The following is a 21,622-nucleotide window of genomic DNA, read 5'->3' as shown; positions in this document are numbered from 1 at the left end:
TCTGTGCAGCTGTGATGAAACGGTATTTATTTGACACCAGTCATATATACCTCATTGCCATGTGTATCAAACAACAAGCAGTACGAAAGTTTGTTCTTGCACACAATGTCACCAAAATAAAAGACACATTCACATTTTTGAGCCAGTTTTTGGCAGGTATTGTTCTTTGGAAGTTTGTTCAGGAATCAAGGAAGGGTTGGTGTATTTTAAAACACTACAGGTAAGATTCAGGAAGACTTTTTGACCCATCCTCAGTCTACTTACTGTTGCATTCAATGCACAGTATGTCTTTGCATAATCAAAATTTAGGAAAAGTTGGTCTCTACTTGAAACCAAGAGGTTAGTACTTAGGTTTGTGCATGTGTCCGTGTTTGTGTGTCTAATTAGCTTCATGTGAGAGATATGGAAGATCTGCTACATTATAGACATGGACGGGCTGAATGACATTCATCTGCTACCAGACAGCATGATTTACAGCGGAGGTGATGGAGGAAGAGCTTCTTCGTACAGTTAATCTGCGCTCTGGGAAGGTGAAACTTTGTGGTGCCCTGCTCAAACAGTTGTACATACTTTTTACATTTGCTAAAATCTGGAAACTCAGTTGAGCCACAGATAACATCTTTACAAGCTGTTGTCCGGTGGTGTGCAGGGTTAATGGTGATGTGTCCAGTTTCCTAGTTGGTCCGGTGGGGTCAGGGTGCAGCTGGGGCTGATCCGGACTACATGGTGCAGCTGTGGTGGCTGAGGTATGAGGTTTGGTGAGGCTTGTGGTCTTCACTCCTGTCACAACACCTCCTCCATTTTTTTTCTCACTTCCTTCCATCATTTTTGTCACCCACCAGACAAGACAGGAAGGAAGGTAATGGTGCAATCACACAAAGTATTACCAGCTAGTTTTTTTTTTTCTTTTCATTTAGACATTGCTTCCAAACATGACTGTGTCAGTGTGCATGCACATCACTTTGCAGGAAACTACTAAAGTGCGTGTTTGAAGCGTTCACTGTGAAAAAAGCTTTAACAATTTAAGCATGTGATGACAAAAAAAAAAAAAAAACAAAGCTAGAAAATCCTTTGTGTGAGCATAGGTGAGGGATGTGTGTGCTAAGTATTGGAACAGGAGTGGTATCATTGTCCTAACTTCTCCTCCGGGGCTGTGAGTGATCAGGGGGACATGGTGATCAGGAAGTACCCAGTCATCGAGCAGTGCTGCCGGACACAGAGCTGCTCCCTGAGCTGGAGCCACTGGAGCCCCGGTCTTCATAGATGGAAATCTCTATCTGGTGAAAGTAGTTAGGGACCAATACTTCACTACTGTTTTCATTAAACAGAAAACAAAAGTCATACACCTCAAACACTGAGCAAGGATACGACCCGCATTCCCCTCTCTATGGGGTCTGTGATGAGCAGACCCCTGGGAGCATAGATCTTCTCATTCTGCTCCTGAATGTACTTGGCTATCTTCTTCAACACCTAACACACAGAACAAGAAAAATGAAACAAAAAAATTATGAGATGTTCATCACTTCCCCTGAAAACATTAAAATGCATCAACTTTGAGATCGCCAGTCTGACCTTCTCGTAACGTGTCTCCATGCAGAGGAAGATGAGATATGCTGTAGCGCAGGCCAGACAGCCCTCCAGGTAGGACTGTCCTCCAATCTTTTCTGCCTCTGCATAGTAGTTATTCAGAGTCTTCACAGTGTCTTCAAACAGTGTCCGCTCAATCTGGAGACGAATGCAGGACAGAGTCATGAGTAAAGGAATTCTGTACAGTGATAAAATGGGTAAAGCATGGAAAAAAGAAGGGGTAATTCACCCAATCATCATTCTGTCTGTATTTTTTTTTTAAATTTCTTTATTTTAAATGACATTGCAACCATAGCTGTGAATTGAGGCGGCCACTAACAATCTGGCAATTATTCCCTCAATGGTTTAATTATTTGTTTGGTCTATTAAATACCCAGAAATAGTAAAACATGCCCACTGAAAGTTCTCTCTCTCTAACCAACATATTCAAATAACATATTTTGAAAAATAAACGTAGATGATTAATCATTTATCTAGATCTATCTATTATTTATTTGCAGTTACAGATTAATTTTGTTAATCAGCTAAACGCCTGAGTTACAGGCTTCTGTCTCCTCACCCTGCTCTCCAGCTCAGAGGGGAACTTGGTCTGAAACTTGCAGGTGGTTCCTTCACTGTAGTCTCTCTGGATGAAGACTTTGTTGGCCAGAGATGCACTGTGCCTCAACTCCTGCAGGTTGTGGAACTGAGGAGGTCAGGTCACACACACACACACACACACACACACACACAGGACGGTAAGGGTTAATACAGTATCTCTTTAATGAGCCCCCAGAGAGAGACAGAGCTACACCCCTCTGTGCACCTCTTCACTGGCAATGTGTACAAACAGAGGCTGATTTGGAAGTGTAGCATGATAGAGGAGATGTAGACAAGATGTGATCAATCACTCTGTGGCTCAGTGTCTGCGCTCATTTCTGCCTTGTTGTCTGTTGGAGCGCAGCCCAGCATTGGACATACTATCTTCTACACACACACACACACTTTCATTCTCCCCCTCTTTTTCTCTCTAGTCTAACAGGGAAGCATAGCTTGCAGGAGACGGAACATTTCACTACAGCTCACAACAGATCGATCAGGTGGAACAAGATGAGGCAGACTGATAAAAAGCCATCCACATTTTTTTTCTCTTTCACAACTCTTGTAATTTCAGCATTTACAACAGCACGGAGGCGAAAGAGGCTAGAGGAGCAGTGAGTGAGGTCGGGGCGGCGTGGCTTCTGTCCATGGTGCTGAACGCTGTTCCTCCGTGTGTGTGCGTGTGTGTGTGTGTGTGTGTGTGTGTGTGTGTGTGTGTGTGTGTGTGTGTGTGTGGTCACTGGTCAACACAGTGGCCTGTCACCGGATTAACGGGGCGTCTGAACAGACAAAAACAGATCTGCTTTCACCAAAACAGCTTAACATCGCGAGGAGAGGACCACACGGTGATCCGCTGTTTCTGCCACATTTCTGTTTCCATGAAGCGCAGTTGACTTTCAAATTTCCCGATAATGTTTTTTTTTTTTTTTCTTTAAAATGCCAGAACGCTTACAGAAAAGAGAAACAGAAAAGCGAATAACCCTCGGACGAAACTGGCATAATAATGTAGGACACGGTCGTCAATCCTGATTCAAGTGAGCCGCAACTGATTCACAGTTTAACCGTGCGCAGCCTGAATGCCCTCTCTGGCCATGTTAACTGCACCCGCGCCCGTTTTATTCAAATGACTACACAATACAGCTGTTTGTGGTGGTGGTCGAGACCTGAGCAGGATATTAAACCGATAATATCGCCAGTCTTACCTCTGTCGCCATGTTGCCATCCGTGGCCGTAGGGACGAGTCCCTGCATGCGCTGAAATTGCTTTACTGGGACACAGGGACGGATTGGAGGAGCGGAGGGGGAAGGGCGGGGAGGGGGGAGGAGGAGAAGGGAGGGGCGGGGCTAACACAAGTACAGGTTTAGGTCATCACATTAATTCTGCTTTTCTCCGGTCTCACATGAGTTTGGACTGAATTAATATTTTAACCTGTAATAAAAGGTCTTATGAATAACATTAACAATGGCTCTGTTGTATTCAAGTGTCCCTATAAAGCATGACAATGTGACAGCGAGCCAACATGCCCAAAATCCTGGGCCATGAAACCAAAGCAGCTAAATATAATTCAGCTATCGTTAATTTGATCATTTTGCTCATGCTTTTCCTACTGTGACATTAAAACGTGTTTTCTGTTAAAAAGACCTGCTGTGTGGGAGCAAAGAAAGGCCTTAAACTGACCTATTATCAGCAAACCTGTTAGCAAACAGTTTACTGTTTACACATGCACAAGTTACAGGACAACAGTAACAATCATTTGCAGTCATACTTCTGACCACCTGGTGAAAGTAAATGCAATATTCATTGACCTTTTAGGTCCGTTTTTGTCTTCACCAACTCCATATCTGGCCCTTTAGCTGCTGAATGCCCTTCTCACCAGCTAGTTGCTAACTGTGTCTGCTGTTTGGTGCTGAGCAGGGTACATTTGGTTTATCATAGCTCTTTCTTGGCAGAAAAAGCTGCTGCATCTGGAAGCAATGCTGATTAGAGCTACGAGACAAAACCAAAAAATGAGCTGAAAGATTAACACACCAGAGTTGAGGGGAACCACAGATATACTGTGGTGGCTACAAGCAACACCTTTCACATTACACATACTCATTTGATCCACTGTTAATATAAAAATATTCATAAGAGCAGCTTTAAGGATTTTAGTCTTATAAGAAAATCAATAGCTATTGTGTGAAATTTAATCACTATCCAAAACTTAATGTTGATACTAAATAGCTTATAGTAATAAAATATGTTAATATGTTCCAGAGGATAATTTGAATCAGAAGTTGTGCAATTTAAAAAGGTAAAGGTATTTAGTGGCCTATAATTTCAATTGATTATGGCTTTTCAATGCTTCCATCCTTCAGAGGCAAAAGCACAAGAAGAATATACTTAACAGTTGTCACTTTAAATTAATTAAATCATCAGAGTTTATTTCAATGATAGCATGTTTCAACCATAAAATAAGGGGCAATATATACAAACTTCATCATTAGGTCAAATAATCATTTGCAGTTTCTGGATTTTAAATTAAATATATTAGATATGGTAGAACAATTAACACTAACAGTTATTTTACAATTACAATAAAAGCAAAGCAAACAGTTACAATCATCCGTGTCCAAACCATGATTAAAACAACTTTGCCATCAAGAGCCACCTTTTGGGCTATAATGCCTCCACATTAATTCTTTTAAGTCCTGCTTGCAAGGGTGTGAGGCTCTGATGACAGTTTCAGGTGGTTTCTCAGTCTGTTCAAATGAATTTAATCCAGTTGGGTTGACTTTGATCCGATTAACAGAAAAGCTTGGGCTGCAGGGAAATCTGGTCTTTTAGGCTGTTGAATTACTCCAAAAAAAGCCGGTTTGACATGTCCACACAGGGAAAAAAAACATCAACCAGAATGAAGCATCAGTTTGATCCCTCAAAGCAGAACAGGCTGGTTTGTCAAACTTCACAGCCCTCCAGTACACCATCACCAGCAGTTTGGCAGAAATGTGATGGGATTCATTGCAGGCCATGCATTTTCAGTTTGATCCCATAGAATTATTCTGGATTTTAGGTCTGGTAAATAACGTGAATACCCACATGGGTAGTATACAGAAATGCAGGTTGCACTGGGGGCAGATGTAATCAATGAAACATGAAGTACACCAAAATCACTGGCCTTGAAAAGTTGGACAAACTGAGAACTGATCACATGACATTGTTGACCACCTACAGTGTATTGGAGGACAATGAACAAATCTGTGTGAAAAAAAATTTAGATGGTAAGCCTCCACACGCTGCAGCAATCAAGTCTAAACGCAGAGCCTCTTTTGTCACACAGCCATTCACATTCTGTTTTGCATGAACACTGCCTTAGTCTTGATCGTACAGAAAAGTCCTCTCAGCATTACAGCAAAGTTAAACTGCTACACAGGGCTGAAGGTATCAACATTCAGGTGGAGGCAAAGCATGTAAAAGCAAAACCACTGACATCCAATAGGATTATTTGCATCACCCGTCAGCATCAGCATCCTGACCTCCACTGTGCATGCTTTTTACTTCCCTCTGCTCAGCAAGGGAAACAACAAGATCCTTTGATTTTGGAGCCATTATAATCTGTATTAAGTCTCATTGATTCATAATGTCCAGTTCTTCACTGAGAGTTCAAACAGGAAATATGTAACATATCACAGTAGCTAAGGAGGGATGCAGCAGGAAAAGGCATGGCAGGGTCTTGGAGTTCAACACAGGAGGTATCTTGACAGATATTAAGTGCCTTAACATGAAAACCAAGGCATGTGTGAGGGTTTCAGTAACTTGGTGAAGGGCTTGGGGGCAAACAGTGAGTGACCTCCCACTGGGCACCGGGAGACAAAACCGACATGCCATCTTCACTGTAACTTGATGAGAAGAGAATTACAGGCAGCACAAACAAACACGGTCTCTCTCTGGGCCTCTGGAGCTGAAGAAGAAACAATAATAAAAGAATTAGATCATCAGTCAGAGAACAGACGAGTAAGAGGAACAGAGGTGTAATAATGTGACACGATGCAGCTATCAAACACATTTTGATCAATCTGTAGAATAATAAAATGTTACAATGATCCAATATTTTTCCCTCCTTACCTGTTGCCCCCATGCAAGATCTCAGCACCTTAAAGGAACAGCATCGAGAACAGAAGCTGTTGCCACAGTTACTGCAGTTCCTCTGCAATAAGAAGAGACATTGTGTTGAAGCTCACACCAACAGAAAAGTAAGACAAAATTAAATGTGATGATGACGTGATGCCTAAATATATCTCAGACTCTTGTCACAAGTTTTCAGTCTCACCCTTTTCTTCAGCACTGAGAAGACAGCATTGCAGCTAGAACAGTTGCCTTTGGAGACAGAGAAAGACATAATGATAAGTACTATAATGAAAACGAAGCATCATGAAATATGAGATAAAATGTATCTGTTCAGAGCTAAGATATGAGACTCCTCTTTCATCCCTCAAGTGTAATAGGAGGAATGAAATCAGTGGATGAGTCAGAGCAGACTGACCTGTGCTGGTGGTGGGGTAGCGTTTGCGCAGTTTCTCCGTCAGTTTGGACACCTTGCTGCGTATTGGTTCGTTGCGGCTCAAGAGACCATTTTCAGAGATGGTATCGTACTCCGGGGCTCCAAGAGGCCCATCGTCATCCTCCTGAGGGAGAGGGAGGAGGAGGAGGGAGGAGGGGGATGAACAAATAAAAAGGTAGTTATGTGCTGTATAACCTACAGTAATAGGAGTTGATGTGGAGGGGTTTGGAAACCTCACTGGGAAACGGAGCCAAACTCAGCAGTGTGGCTAAACAACAGTTTGACTAATAAATGTTTGGCAAGTAAATCAAGCAGGTTGATGGCAAGTAGTAGGATTACCAGGGAGACAGACACAGGTGGAAAATACATACATTTACAGGAAAAATGCAAGCATGCTTATACAGCTGTGCTTGACCTATTTGCCAAACATAAGAACATCAAACCCCACACACAACCAATATGAATCATTTTATCCTTCTAATAACGAGCCTATGAAGAAATAAGTGTTGTTTATACCTCTATGACCATCTAGATGTTCCATAAAAAAGAGTTGTTAAATAGTCTATCCCCCTACTTCCTGGAGACCAAGAGCTGGGTAATTAAGTTAGTACAACCTAATTCACTGAAATGCACAACTTTAACTTCATAGAGCGGTACAAGAGGACCAGAGAGTAAGAGGACAAAGAAAAGTATTGCTCATGCTAAAAAAATCCATCCACCTTCAACAATCAGGACTTTTTGGGAACAGGATGACCTGTTTCAGCGTGCTGTGTGTTGAAAAGCAGATACTCAAAAAGGAGAAGGCAACAACTACGATCAGAAACTCTAAAATATATATGCTATTATGCACCAACTCTCTGATGTAGCACATGTGATCAAACAAACAATATGCCTCTATGCAAAACTCTTCAATGAGGCTATAGTATGCTTTTAATCAACACACTCACACACACACACACACACACACACACACACACACTTCAAACCACTACTTAGTCAATATGATTTGAGGAGTGAAAAGCTGATTTCACTAATGTAAGATGTGTCATGAACAATGCCAGTCATGCAGACTAGAAATGAATGACCATGAATGAGGGGATTATTAAAGACGACAATTATGGGCCTGTTAATTACAGTGTTATGTATCACTATCACATAACTGTCACTATCACGCCGACGGAACAAACATATGAAGGCACAGAAAGGATGGATGGGAGGCATTGGGAAATCCACTTACCACTAAGACCAAAGGGGTCTCCTTATCAGGATGCAGAACAACACATGAGAACAATGTTACTGACAGACACTCATATTCAGTGCGACAAGAAAGGAACAAACCCAAACCCGTGCTTCAAAGAGCAAAGCAAGATCTAAACCACAAGGATCTGACAAGCTTAACGACACATGAAGTTGTTGCTCATGTGTCAAGTTGTTCTATAGTTTACTGGGTGGCAGTGGCACTAACCTCTTCTAAACACAAGGGGGCAACACTCACCTGCAGCGAAACTGAATGTTCCTGATTTAAGAGGACAGCAGAGAAAAAACAGGAAGTATGAAAAATATTTTTTTCCACACAGTGATGGCAATCTCCAACAATGTTTCAAATTTGTAAATAGGAGGTAGAAAAAGACTGTTTACAAAGTCACCAGCCACTTTTGTTTTACTTATAACCAAAGATTGGTTGGACAATTAGTGGCAACTAGTTCAAATATGCTTATTCACTTTCTTGCTGAGAGTTAGATGAGAAGAGCGATACCACTCTCATATCTGCAATCTAAATACGAAGCTGGAGCCAGGGGACCTTTACCTTAGCTTAGCGCAAAGACTGGAAACAGGGGGAAAAAGTAAGCATGGCCAACAGTAACAAAATCCACCAACCAGCACCTTTAAAACTCACTAATTAAAACCTAATATCTTGTTTTGTTTAATTAAAGTCCCATATGTAATCCACAAATTGTTGTTTTTACACAGATTAAACAAACATGATACAACATGGTAATTAGAGCCAGGATAGCCGTTTCCAGTCTTTATGCTAAGCTAAGCTAGCCAGCTGCCGGCTCCTGCTACATACAGTGTTTACTGTATAGACATGTGAGCAGTGTCCTCCTCTCATTGAACTCTCTGCAACAAATCTAATACATGTATTGCCCAAGCTGTGATGCTTATTTTATTCCTAATGCGTCTTTTATCATCAATCTAAGAAGAAATATGAGATGTTCGCATCACATCTGATATCGTAAAAATTGGACAAAGGCAGCCAGATTTGGGGGAACATGAAAAGATGTCATTCAAATGTGGGCATATGGGTTTAGATGCATTTACCTCAATGGCATCCTTAAATTCATCATCAGGTTCTGCTTCCTCAGCCTCCTCCACACTTCCAGGAGACAGGTCCTTTCATCAAACACACACAGGCACACAAACACAAACACACACTAGTCAATATATAAATACTATATTATAGGGTATAAAACAGACAGATCCCCCATTAGTGGTGGTCCAAGGATCAGCACCTTGGATAGTGGTCAGGTTATAACTGATCCAACCAAGCTGTAGAATAAAATTATAGAAAATTATATTTGTTTTTATCAGTGCAGCTTTCAGTTCACTGTTGCCTTGTTGTGACCCAGAGTCCTTTGGACAGATGAAGTCATATTTATCTGAGCTCACACTCCTGCCCTTGCCCGAGAATAGAATATCACCATAAAAAAGTGGTTCCATAGATGGATGGAGAAAATCCATGCATGGATTTATGTTACGTTACTGGATAAATACATTGAGAGCATGGGATAAACTGGATAAGAAGCTTACAGCCATGGTTACTTTTAATGTAAATTACAAACACAGATTCTGTCAGTATTTAAGCTACACACACTTTTCTCCACTTCCCACTCCTTTCTCTCACCTCCAGACTAGTTGGTGTGGGGGTCCGGTCCAGCAAGTTGCTTTGTTGCTGTTCCTCACTCAGCCCTTCTGTGGCCTTGGTGTGGCCCAAGTGGAAGAGCTTCCTAAGGTCGAACAAAACTGGAAGCACAGGGGAAACAACATTTTCCTTTAGCTTTACATTGTTAAATAACAGTTTGCGTTTATCCTTGCTTCTTTCAGACAGGGTAAACTGACCTCTGCAGAAGTCTCTGTTCCACAGGAAGATGGCGCTGTTGAGCCCAGCGAGCACCCAGCCCACAGGAGCGACATAGAGCAGACACACCACTATTAACATCCCTCCATAGAACCTGGAGGGAAATGTTACAAATGTCAGGTCACATGCAAACCATGTGAGAGATTGATCAGCCACTATAGTAGTTTACATTCCATTTACATTTCTTACCAGTATTAGTTAACGCTAACTAATACCTGTGTGAATGTGGCAAATGCTAACATATGCACAACAAATAACCGATTTGTTGCGTTGTCCTCAAGCAGAACATTACTAATGATCAATGACTGATGATTACTCAAATTCAGGTGATACAGTTCTGTGTGACTGTGTGTGTGTGTGTGTGTGCAGATGCAGACCTTGTTGACTTGGTGTGATTATCCCAGTACAGGACCTTGTAAAAAGCTTCTGCTGACTGACAGGCAGAGGACAGCATGTCATCCAGGTGTTTCAACCTGGTGAAGACAGGAAACACCACCAAACACAAACATTACAATAACAAAGACAGACCTAAACCCATACATGAACAAATACCATGTGCAAATGTCACCAGTGTAGTTTATAAACCTGACTAAATAACCTAACTAAATAATGTTTTCAACAACAGTTAGTCTACTTTTCTAATTAATGAATGATTTCCTTATTTCTAAACCATTTCGTTTTATAATGGTATAATAAGGTACCCTGTGGGGTTTGGGCCCACTATTGAAACCGTACAGCAATGTTTTGATGATAACGACCCCTTTACGAGTTTGTAACTCCAGCTGAAACACACAGGGGCACACATGCATGAGTGAGTCAGGGGTGGATGCAGAGCACAGCAATAGTTGATAACAATGTGCCATAAAAGGGAGCGATGCAGCAATAAAAAGTTAGAAAAAGAGAAAGCGCTTAAATTCATATAAACAATGTAGGTTTAAAATATTCTTTTAAAAAGGCTCTGCAAACATACAGTATGTTTTGGTAAGAAACAGTGAATGAAAAAAACTGTTTGTTTAAAATTAAAATAGCACAGGGTACCAAGCTGTAACCAGTATGTGTATGTGTTGTATGTAACGTGATCATATTTTAGCTTCTCGTATTTGATCATTTGAATATTTTTTGGTGTTGGTGAGACAAAACAAGACACTTTAGGATGTCACCTTGTTCTTCAGATAATCGTGATCAGCAAGTATTTGACATTTTAGAGACTTATTAATTAATCACATGAATCAATAATGAAAACACTAATTAGATGCAGCCCTGCAGCATCTGTCTTACAGGTCTTTTACTTCCAGCATGGCCTCCTGTTTGGTGAGATGTACTGTCTGCAGGTCTCTGCGGTGCACAGCATGATAGCGCCTCTTCTGGAGCTCAGCTTCTGAGGCTCTGCCCCCACACCTGTCCTGCAGGTAACCCAAGGCAGCAGGCGCAGACACTGCCACCACACCCACTGAGAACCAACCCACTGACACCAGAGAGGCAGACACAACAATACATTAATAAATTATTCAGGTGTCTTTTAAAACATCACACAAAAGTTGGATCAATATTAATGCCTAATGTTATATTACCTTCATTAACAGTGCAGAGGAAGACATTAAGGAATATACAGACAACCAGTGAGCACAGGGGCATCTTCCATCTGAGAGATTAGAAAATGAAGCAGATGACACTGAATACTCCAATATAAATATGGCTTCTTGCCATTACTACACAAAGCCAAAAGCAATTATATCATATGATGCTCAAACAGACCACAGACACATATACTCACTCGAGCAGGAAGCGGCTCAGCTCCACTGAATCTGCAACTGGTTCTAGAAACAGAGCCATTCTCTTATAGGACACGACCATGTTGAGGAGGTCAAAGTTTGGTATACACCGTGGGCTCCCCAACTCAGAAGCATCTGGAGACCCGGGGGTCTCTTTGGACAGTGTGTGTACCAGCTCCCCTGTACCCTGTGACGGGTCCTGGGACGCTCCGGCACTGTGCATTGTCATTCCTATGCAGAGTGAAGAAAAGTGTTGTTTGGTGAATTAACAGTAAAAGGCAAAACGTTTCCTGAGTTGCTAATGTTGCAGCTCCCTAAAGAGATATTCTCTGAAGCACAGACCCTGTTTCACATTTCTCTCCCAATGAGGCCTTAGTACAGTACGTTCTCTACAGAGATGGGCACAGTGGGGAGGCAGTAGCCTGGTTCCAGACCTCTGGATCACACTCAAATCTGCAACCAAAGTGAAACCTACGGAGACAGCATCTGAAAATCTTACTTTTGCTCATCTCCAGTGGATTAACGCCTCACCTAGTTGCAGTGATAGTTATGTGTACTTCACAGAGTCAGTACACTGCTACACCACTGTTAGATGGGGTTACATCACAGGCTGTGCTCTATTTGTGCCTGACGCTGCTTGTTATTTAGCTCCAAGGGTAGGGAAATGTATTCAAATGGAGAGAAAGTAGCATATGAGGCCACAGGTATGATGGTGAAGCTCTATCAGCTGATAATATAACAGCAGCGAGAGGTGGAAATGCTGCGGTTTAATCTTTACACAGAGATTGTAAAATACAATTTCGATTTCGATTCAGGGACTATAAGCTGAGTAAGATATGCGTTTACCAATCTGTGTGGTTTAAGATATATGTGGTATCTTACTTATGTGCCACACAGAGATGACAATTTACATGTGTATAAGCCTCATGGGCCGTTTTGAGTGCCAAACTGATATGAAGTGGAAACTACACGCTTCAGTGACACTGGGTGTGGTCAGAGATGCAACACACTTAAAACTTTCAACCAGATGCAGGACCAGGCTATAGAGCTTTTTTCACTGATGTTAATTTTGAAGTTGTTTTCAGGAATAGCTAGTATCTAATAAATAATAACTCTTAATAGTTTCACCATGCAATTCTTTAGTATAAGCGTAATAATTACCTTTGCTGCCAAATGAAGCATAATGTTACAAAAGTAAATTATTCATTCATACATTTACTGTACTTTTTTTACAGTACCGGTGGGTGGGTGTGTGTGTGTGATGACACAATTAGGAGTGTAGTCTATTGCCCTGGAAGTGATTTGTGAGACGGTTTCCTATAGAATAAAGTGTACACATCCGTGAACGCACCACTGTATTACCTATGGTAGATTCATTTTGCAGTGTTGTGGTTAAGATGCTACTGTCACTTTGGTGCTTCATGTAGTCTTTAAGAGAACTACTAGAGGTACTATTACATAAGTACTCCTTACCCATAGCTGTGTGTGTATTTTTTATTTCTTCCCTCTCCATTCTACTTTTCAGCAGCGTGTTAAACTATTAAATCTGTTAAACTATTTATCGTGACCGTGAACAGCCACGGTCAGGAGCACTTACAATAAGCGGCATCTCAATAAATCAGCGCCACTAACTGAAGTGCTGTGGCCTGTGAGTTGCTGTCAAACAGGAAAGTTTACTCGGCTTGATGACAAAAGGACACTATAGACCTACAACTGTAACTTCGGCCCAACTAACATCACCTGCCGGGTATGAAGGAGATAACTTACCCCGAGCTGAGAGTCCAACAACAGCCAGGCTATGAAGCAGCAGCAGCAGCGGTGCTGAGAGGAGGTCAGGCGAAACTAGCGAGTCCCACCGACATCATCAGTCCGGAGGAAGGAAGAGTCTCCAAATACAACCAACCCGGTCAACATGACAGCAGCCTGCTCTCCTGCATGAGCATTAACCTGTCAAAGCGAGTCGGTTCACAGTGTCGGTTCGTCTGGGGAGGAAGCCGTCAGGTATGTCAGTTATTTTTGTTTGGCTGCTAGCTTTGTTAGCTCCGTCCTGTTCCGATAACGTCCGCTTCCGCGTTTAATCCAGGCCGAGTAATTGATAGCAGAAAAGTGTGTCCGATACAGTCGATCACAGAATAGGATGATCTTAGTGTTAAAGTGATGTGGACTTCCTAAAAATTTATGCTGAAAAGTAATATATATATATATATATATATATATATATATATATATATATTACATTTTTTTTTTTTTTACTTTATATATATATATATATATTAGACATAATTTAAGACGTGACAATAATGAATGAATAATAATTTTGTGTCTGATATTCCCCCCACCCCTCTTCAAAAAGGTCAATGACAATGACAATGAAAGTTTAATGACATAAAAGCATTACATTTAGGCTTCTCCTTCTCATTGAAAAAATGTGAATCTAAAAATATTTTTGAACTATTCCATTGTCACTGTATTTGCACTAGAGGCTTCAAATTGAACAACAAGTTGAACATTGGATCATGACTGGCTTTCAGACTACATAGTACATTCCTTAATCAGAGATTCAAAGCAGTCACAGAGAAACTTTCCACCTTGAGTCGATGAAAACAGTATTTTAGTGTCAAATTCTGCACATACATCATTTTGCACTATGAAGGTCAAGCACATTTTTGAGTTGAGAGGGATTTAAGTATAATGCCTTGTTGAAAGCAGAGGTTACAGAGCAACTCATCTGAATGAATTAATGTCTTTCTTCCCAAATGGAAATAATACATTCATATTGATTTAGTCACTGGCAGTTTGATTTCAGTATGCAGTTTACAATACAGAGCTTTGTTTTCACATCAGAGCATGTATGCAGGGAGCAATGTAGAGAAAGAGAGACCAGAGATGAAAAGTAGTACAAAGACGAATAAAACAATAAATAAAGAAAAAGTATTGATGGAGGTGAAGCAGAGCAATCAGAAGCATCAGTACGCATCAGTAAGCACACACACACACACACACACACACACACTAGAAACATGTATTATGTTTGGGTTTTTTTCTTTGTGCATAATCAGAATAAACATGTAAATTAATAATGTTCGTAAATTATGATAATAGCAATTTTTGCCCCTCTCTCTTGACCACACAAACACACACAAACACACACACACACACACACACACACACACACACTGCCTCTTTTTCCTTATTAACACGTCCAATCAAACTACTATGTCAACAGACAGGTATGGGACGTGACTATCCACTGGGACACCTGGATGATTCAATTAAGCCTTAATGAAACTCTTTAGCAGCTGCAGCAAGTTCACAGGCACCTCATCATTTATACGGCATCATACCACAGTAACAGGCTCTTTGAGCAGATACGAGAAGATGCAATGTGCCTTCTTCTACACACCAATGCAAACACGTAGGGTGCATGTGCTTGAAGGAGCATTTCAGTGAGGCAGGAAGTTAGAGCAACAAGTTAGTAAATCCATATTCTGTCATTGTCTGAATGTATTTAACTGAATATTATTTTTGCTTGTCGCAGTAAATCAAACTGGTTATTATGTGGATGGGAGAAAGTTGTCTGTACTGATTTCAGGAACTAGTGTTTGTGACTGTCAGTAATCTCTTGTGAGCTACAACTACCACACTGGCTAGTTCAAGCATTCTGAATTTTCTGTGACATGATTTCTGGTTTGGTGTTGAACATGCAGTACCTTGTACAGATCAGTTACTGTCACTTATTAGTAATAAGTGCAAATGACACCCTACACCTGAACATTACCATAATGTAATATTAACCTTTCCTAACCTTAATTATTCCCATTACAATATTGTTGTTGGTGTTTATTATGACCTCTTACATTACATGGGCTTATTTAGTTATGTCTATGATATGGTCTCTGTTGCCCTCTACTGGCAATCTGAATGTCCCCCAGTCATCTCCCCTCAACTGATTCATGAGATGTGCATTTGAAAAGGCAGATCATCTCTTATTCACTGTGGGAATCTGCACTTGTCTATGTTTTTCAAAAGAGTTCTCAAACACGGTTGCTGTCTGACACTGAACACTCACTAGGCATTGAACTGACTCCTTGAGGTGGACTGGGATTCTGCAGAGGCTACAGCTGATCTGATAGCATCTTCTGGTGTCAGTGACTTGAGTAAATTTGCTTTACTTTCCCCTCGTCTAACTACATCAAACATTAATATTAGACTTCACCCTACAGGCTTCCACGGTCATTGAAAAAACTACATTGAAAGCGGTGGCTCATGGAACATCTAATGTGGAGTGCACATTCAAACACAGGATCCAGGAGCCGTTGTAATGATTTATTTCCATAGTTCAGGATCAGGTCTTTGGTTTATATGATGAATGGATGGATGGATAGATGGATGATTTCCTCTACATGAGACCAAATGCATAAAGACAAAAATAAATACAATTATATCAACTTTAAATTTCAGCACAAAAAATGATAAACTAAAGTAAATTAAGCTGATGTTATACTTACATTATTCATGCATCCACTATCTCTTCACTTTCTGGCATCAAAACAAAGGAATCTAATTAAACATAATACAAAAAAACATTCAAAACCAGGCAATAATAAAAGGCTAATCAAATAATTCGAATAACAAGGTTTGAAAAGTCCATATGATAAGTTCAACTCACAGGTTCCAGGTTGTCTTTATTCTCCTGGTTTGGACGGAAAGGGCCTGCATACAGAGGGGTGTGGTTATTGAGATGATGGGTAATTTGCTAATTTGCAGGCAGGTATTAGATTTGTGATTTAACAGCCGCCCCATCAAATGGCACATTTACCTCTTTTATATTTTGATCGTCCATTTGCCAATTGTTCCGTACCTGTAGGTTGGGGAGGTAGCTTCTAATAAATGACAACCAAAACTGATCAACTAGTACCCGACTATGCTTACACCATTTTCATCCCAGTAAGTTGGTGTCTGCATAGACCGCCTGTGGAAGAGAAGCATCTCGCCGCCCCATTAGGAGGAGGTTTGGGGTAACAGGAACAGGGGGTGCTATGTCAAAAGATGCATTTCCAATTGGCTTGGAATTTAAGATTCCCTCTACTTCCACTAGTACAGTATGCAACACTTCCTCAGAAAAGCTTTGGCTCCCCACTGTCAACCTGAGCGCAGCTTTAATAATTTAATTTACAGATTGGTGGGGTTACATAACCTCTGGGTGTGGTTATTGAGATGATAGGTAATTTGCAAGCAGGACTTGTGATTTCATATATACATTGGTACAGTACAACAAAACATATGTCCTCTTAACTTTCGGAGCAATTTCCATACATTTATTACTGCGATTACACTATTATCCACACACTGCATCCAAAATAAGGTGCTTATTTGGATAAATGAAGCACATAGATAAAAAATTGGAAAAAACAAGATTACCATTAATAGGAAACAACTGGCTTAGCCAGTGATTTTCTTTAATAACCAACATAAAAAAAAGCATTCAGAATAACACTGAAAGCTTCCACACACATTGCATTTCAATAAGTAATACTGAGCCATCATACACATGTACAGTATTGCAGCTAAATAGCTGACTGAGTGATCACATAGCTACAGTATCTATATTTCTTTCTTTCTACTTTGCCCTTTTCTACCAATGAGAAGACATTGATTTACAAAACACCATCACTAAAATAAAACTCAATTTATTTCATTGACATAATAGTTTATGGTTTGACACATACCACCTCAGTATGATGTACCAGAGAAGTTGCAAATAACTTGCTGCGATGCTGCTTCCTGGGTGAGAGATTTTAAAAACAATACCTGCAATCTCAAAGGGAAGATCTGACAAAAAATGTGATAACAGCGCAGACAGGCAGGAGAGACGCTGTTATGAAACTGTCACCTATCAGTAGGTGTGATCCTTCTCTGAAATGTTGATAATGCATTACTGTGTTAATGAAACCTGGGGAATGTTGTTTGCACTTTGCTCATTTTTATACCGGATGTGTTGACCTATAATTCAAAAGACTATAAAATGCTACTTATTTTTTTCTGTTTATAGCTTATAAAGCACAATGCTCAAGGCCCTTACAGGCTATTAGTTGTACATAAGGGATACATCATGTCCATCCTGAGAATTTTAGACAGCTTCAGGACTCGCAGCCTATAAAAACCTGCAAAAATGTTTAAACATTGAAAAGTTACATTTTAAAAGTATTCTAAAGTATTAAAGTATTTCACAAGTATTTAATAAAATCAGCTGCTTATATCTCACATAAAAAACTGGTCCTGTGGACCTTAACGCTGTTGAGTTCCACTTTACTGTAGCTGCTCTTTGTGTGAACGCTGGTGGAATTTAAGCCCCCCACAATTTCTGAACGACTTCCCACACTGTCCACAGATGTAAGGTTTCTCTCCAGTGTGGATTCGGATGTGCCTGGTTAAAGCACCAGAGTGACGGAAACATTTGGAGCACACCGAGCAGGTGTACGGTCTCTCTCCTGTGTGTATGCGAAGGTGGGTCTTGAGGTTCTCCATGCGGTTGAACTCTCGGTTGCACACCGTGCAACGGAAGGGGCTGCAGCCGGGTGGGTATAGCTGCAGTCTGGTCCTCTTCCCTCCCACTACAGGCTGCTGACAACGCTGCTGGAGCTTCTGCGGACACTGGCTGTAGTGCCGTCGCAGTAAGCTGGGCTGGTGGAAGGTCTGACTGCAGGACTTGCAGGTGTAGACATTGGTGATGGTGTGGCCGAGGTTGCGGCTGCCCCGCATATGAACTCCAGAAATCTGTGGAGGGGCTTCTGGGATGGGAGCCGGTTCTGCCAGCTGGAAGATGGGGAACTCTGAAGACAGAGATGGAAGATCTGTGGGTGGTGGAAGGTCTGTGGGTGGTGGAAGGTCTGTAGTCATGTTTGGAGGATGAGCTGTAGAAAAATACCACATGTGGGTTGTTAAACTGTAAGAAAATTAAAAACTTTTTCACCTTAATGCCATTCAAAAACAGATTATGTAGCTGCAGAGTTTGGATTTTTGCATGTAGTAAATCTGTATTTAGCCATACTGGCCATCGTATTTATTCAAAGCAAGTTTTTCAAATGCTGAGGATGCATTGATGTTTAGCATCCACATTGGAAGTAGAGATGCTAAACACTGGTACCATCCCCTGAATACGTCAAGATGACAGTTTGACCAGCACATATATACGATGCAGTGCAGCCGTTTACCAATAGGTTGTACAACTGATCACTACAAAGGTGGGAAGTCCTTAACCTGAACTGAGTCAAAAAACCTAACCATAATATAATTTCAAACAAATTTATTCCATTTAGTTTAGTGTTTAGTTTGATGAGCTGCAATAGTGTTCACACTAACATAATTACATAATCACTTTTATTTTCATTGTCTAAATGCTGTTTCAAACAGACTTTATTTCAGTCTGACTTGGGGAAACACTCAGTACATAGAATTCAAAGATACTGAATATCATTGATATATTAACCACATTTTGATTTGTTGCACCAGACACATTTTATGATCGTTTGAGTCATTCACTGTGTTCTTTCTTACCCTGAACCAGGCTGGTGCTGGACAGCTGGGTGTTTGAGTCTTGGCTCCGAGTATCCAGAACTTCTGTTTCCCACTCCTCCAACATTTTGGACTGGACCGCCGACATACAGTCCAGGCTATAATCCTCTACTTTGATCGAGTCTAAACACCAAGCTGAGGCATCTCTCTCCTCATCTTCTGGCATCTCCTGCTTCACTGTAACCTGCTCCAAAGTGGACTCAGTGTTGGGAAGTGGTGCTGACTGGTGGCCTTGAGCTGTTGAGTCCTGACATGGCTGGTTAATGTTTTCTAGCTTCACCACACATACACGGGAAATCTCTTTGGTGACTTCTGTGAGCAAAAAGATGCACACCTTGAGTGAGGTAACACTAAACATTTCACATATTTCTGGAACAGACTAAAATACATGCACAATTTAATTTCTCAAGTATTCATTTATGAATAACAAATACTTGAGTACAGTCATTTCACTTTTCAAAACTGAACCATACATTAAAATTAACCATTATATTCAGTAATGAGTGTGCATCAAGAGATGATTGCTCTTCAGCAATCGAGACTGTAAAACATGCAGAACTAACAAGTGTGTCACTATAAAGTTTAGCACTTATGTGTCTGTGAAATGTGTGGAAACAGTCAGTACAATATATGACTACTCCAGCTGTTTCCATGCAGTTTCCGTGCGGACCTACCCTTTGAGCCACACGTATTGAATTCCACCTTATATTAGCCTACAGCAGGAAAGCCACCAAACAAAAACAAAAAAAATAAACTTATACCTTTAATGCATCCATTAATTCGTCCTTCCTCTGGATGTGAAGCAGCATCACTGACAGTCTGTGTCTTACCACCATCGCCTGATCTCTGCTCGTCATGTCTGCTCACGTGTTTATCTTGGGGGTGAGCAGGCTGCTGTGCACTGCCAGCAGGAGGTGCGTCACCTCTGAGCCTTCGGCAACTACGCATGTTGCCCACTTCGGGTTCGGGGCTTATTTGATTGCAAGTAGGATGAAGCAGCTGATCTGCATGCTTTGCGGTACTGAAGAGCTGCTTTGAAGCAGGAGGAGGGCTTCCCCCGCTTTCCTTCACCCGCACAGAGTCCAACATAGCTTCAGCTCTCTGCAGTCTCTCTTTCAGGGATTCGTTCTCTCGTCGCATCTCTTCGTAGATGTCTCCTGCTGTCTGACCCACCAGTTTTTTCACCTCTCGTATTGCGATCTCCACAGCCACTTCAAATGCTCCATGTATCGCTGCAACAAGCTCCTCTTGCAGACACCGCGAAGCCTCATCCCCGGCTGGTTTAGTCACAGACGTGCGTTTCGTCGTCCCAGTCAGCCGCGGCTTCATGGTGATTAAAGATTAAATAAGTAGTGTCGACATTAAAGAAAAAGGTTATTTCTCAGTCGTGAAAAATCGTCTGGCGAGGTGGCGTGTTTACAAGCAAAACGATAGGATGTACTTCCGCCGACAGCTTCTGCCATCTACTGATGTGAGGGCTAAACTGCATCGGTTAATAAAAATAAATAAATACAAATGTACAAAGAGAAATTGAAAAACTCGTTTATTATGTTAACAAAACGCACGAAAAATCCCCAAAGCTTCAGTTGACACCAGACTTATGGCTTTAACATGTACAGACAATGTCTGCAGGGCCTCATCCATCAGTCATCGGCTTTTATAATACTCCAAGTTCGCAAGTACCCAACCAGAAGGCCCGAGGACAGTCAGAGTCAACACCGTCATCACAAACGCAGACTCCTGCAAGACAGCCATGTTAGCAACTTCAGTTTCCACATAAGCCACAAATTAGACAGGAACAACCTAAGCTTTAAACGTCCAGCCACTGACAAAAATGAGAAACGAGACCGAACAGAGCGCGTTTGTAAACTTACCGCCACTCCAACGTTATTTTTAGGTGGTTTGCCGTGGATATAACTTGCTTTTTGTTGAATCATTGTACCTGCTCTCGGGGCAAAAGCCCTTTGAGACCTGAGCAGCCCAGCAAACAGTGTTACACACATGTTAAGCTATGAAGAAACCGCCTGTATCACCCTCTGAAAGAAGAGAAATGACCGTCGATGGCTTTGGGGAGGAAGCGCCCTTAAGAGTAGCTGTACTATTACACACCTGCTAATTGGGATGGTTTTAATTAGGTTGCCTTCAGGCGCTATAGGAAAAAAAACAACATAGCTTTAATGAGTTCAAGGTCCAGGTCTCAAGTTCTGGGTGACTGTTCTTCTCAAGCATTTTATTTGAGATAAATATTTTATAGTTTCTTGTTAGTGAAGTCAGGGAAAGAGGTTATAGAGTAGTTCATGTCTTCACTTTCTTTGAGTCAAGTTGTAACATCTCAAACATCTGGATCTGCATGTATAAACTTGTAGGCTATATATGATGATATGACATAGTTAAGTAAAGGAAAATGAGGAAAATAATTACTGCTGCTTA

At 41.1% G+C, this 21,622-nt stretch overlaps 3 protein-coding genes across 7 annotated transcripts; all 3 read right to left on the bottom strand.

Moving 5' to 3' along the window:
- Positions 1-10: 10 nt before the first annotated feature.
- golga7ba (golgin A7 family, member Ba) lies at positions 11-3,471 on the bottom strand. The gene is made up of 5 exons (XM_056372768.1): positions 3,369-3,471; positions 2,147-2,272; positions 1,573-1,725; positions 1,369-1,470; positions 11-1,277 (listed from the first exon to the last, which is right to left on the bottom strand). The coding sequence occupies exons 1-5, from the start codon at positions 3,414-3,416 to the stop codon at positions 1,194-1,196; spliced, it is 513 nt and encodes a 170-aa protein (XP_056228743.1). The 5' UTR covers positions 3,417-3,471; the 3' UTR covers positions 11-1,193.
- A 1,091-nt stretch (positions 3,472-4,562) lies between these two features.
- Positions 4,563-13,694, bottom strand: zfyve27 (zinc finger, FYVE domain containing 27). 4 transcript variants are annotated; one of them, XM_056372404.1, is made up of 14 exons: positions 13,385-13,694; positions 11,620-11,848; positions 11,417-11,487; positions 11,124-11,310; positions 10,223-10,318; positions 9,827-9,939; positions 9,612-9,730; positions 9,029-9,100; positions 8,202-8,222; positions 7,944-7,964; positions 6,689-6,830; positions 6,476-6,522; positions 6,271-6,352; positions 4,563-6,106 (listed from the first exon to the last, which is right to left on the bottom strand). In XM_056372404.1, the coding sequence occupies exons 2-14, from the start codon at positions 11,844-11,846 to the stop codon at positions 6,036-6,038; spliced, it is 1,269 nt and encodes a 422-aa protein (XP_056228379.1). In that variant the 5' UTR covers positions 11,847-11,848; positions 13,385-13,694; the 3' UTR covers positions 4,563-6,035. The 4 variants fall into 4 exon arrangements, with proteins under 4 accessions (XP_056228379.1, XP_056228380.1, XP_056228381.1 ...); XM_056372405.1 differs by lacking the exon at positions 7,944-7,964; XM_056372406.1 differs by lacking the exon at positions 8,202-8,222.
- A 2,241-nt stretch (positions 13,695-15,935) lies between these two features.
- On the bottom strand, positions 15,936-20,666 carry LOC130167112 (zinc finger protein with KRAB and SCAN domains 3-like). Of its 2 annotated transcripts, XR_008827228.1 has the most exons (4): positions 19,954-20,666; positions 19,175-19,504; positions 16,287-18,531; positions 15,936-16,177 (listed from the first exon to the last, which is right to left on the bottom strand). XR_008827228.1 is itself a non-coding variant. In XM_056373099.1 (3 exons), the coding sequence occupies exons 1-3, from the start codon at positions 20,519-20,521 to the stop codon at positions 17,927-17,929; spliced, it is 1,503 nt and encodes a 500-aa protein (XP_056229074.1). In that variant the 5' UTR covers positions 20,522-20,666; the 3' UTR covers positions 15,936-17,926. The 2 variants fall into 2 exon arrangements, 1 of the variants encoding a protein (XP_056229074.1); XM_056373099.1 differs by having other exon boundaries at positions 15,936-18,531.
- Positions 20,667-21,622: the final 956 nt, after the last annotated feature.

Source organism: Seriola aureovittata, chromosome 3 (assembly GCF_021018895.1).
Source record: "Seriola aureovittata isolate HTS-2021-v1 ecotype China chromosome 3, ASM2101889v1, whole genome shotgun sequence".
Classification (NCBI taxonomy): Eukaryota; Metazoa; Chordata; class Actinopteri; order Carangiformes; family Carangidae; genus Seriola; species Seriola aureovittata.
The sequence above is the reverse complement of the archived record's forward strand: the minus strand, read 5'-3'. Positions and strand labels throughout refer to the sequence as shown.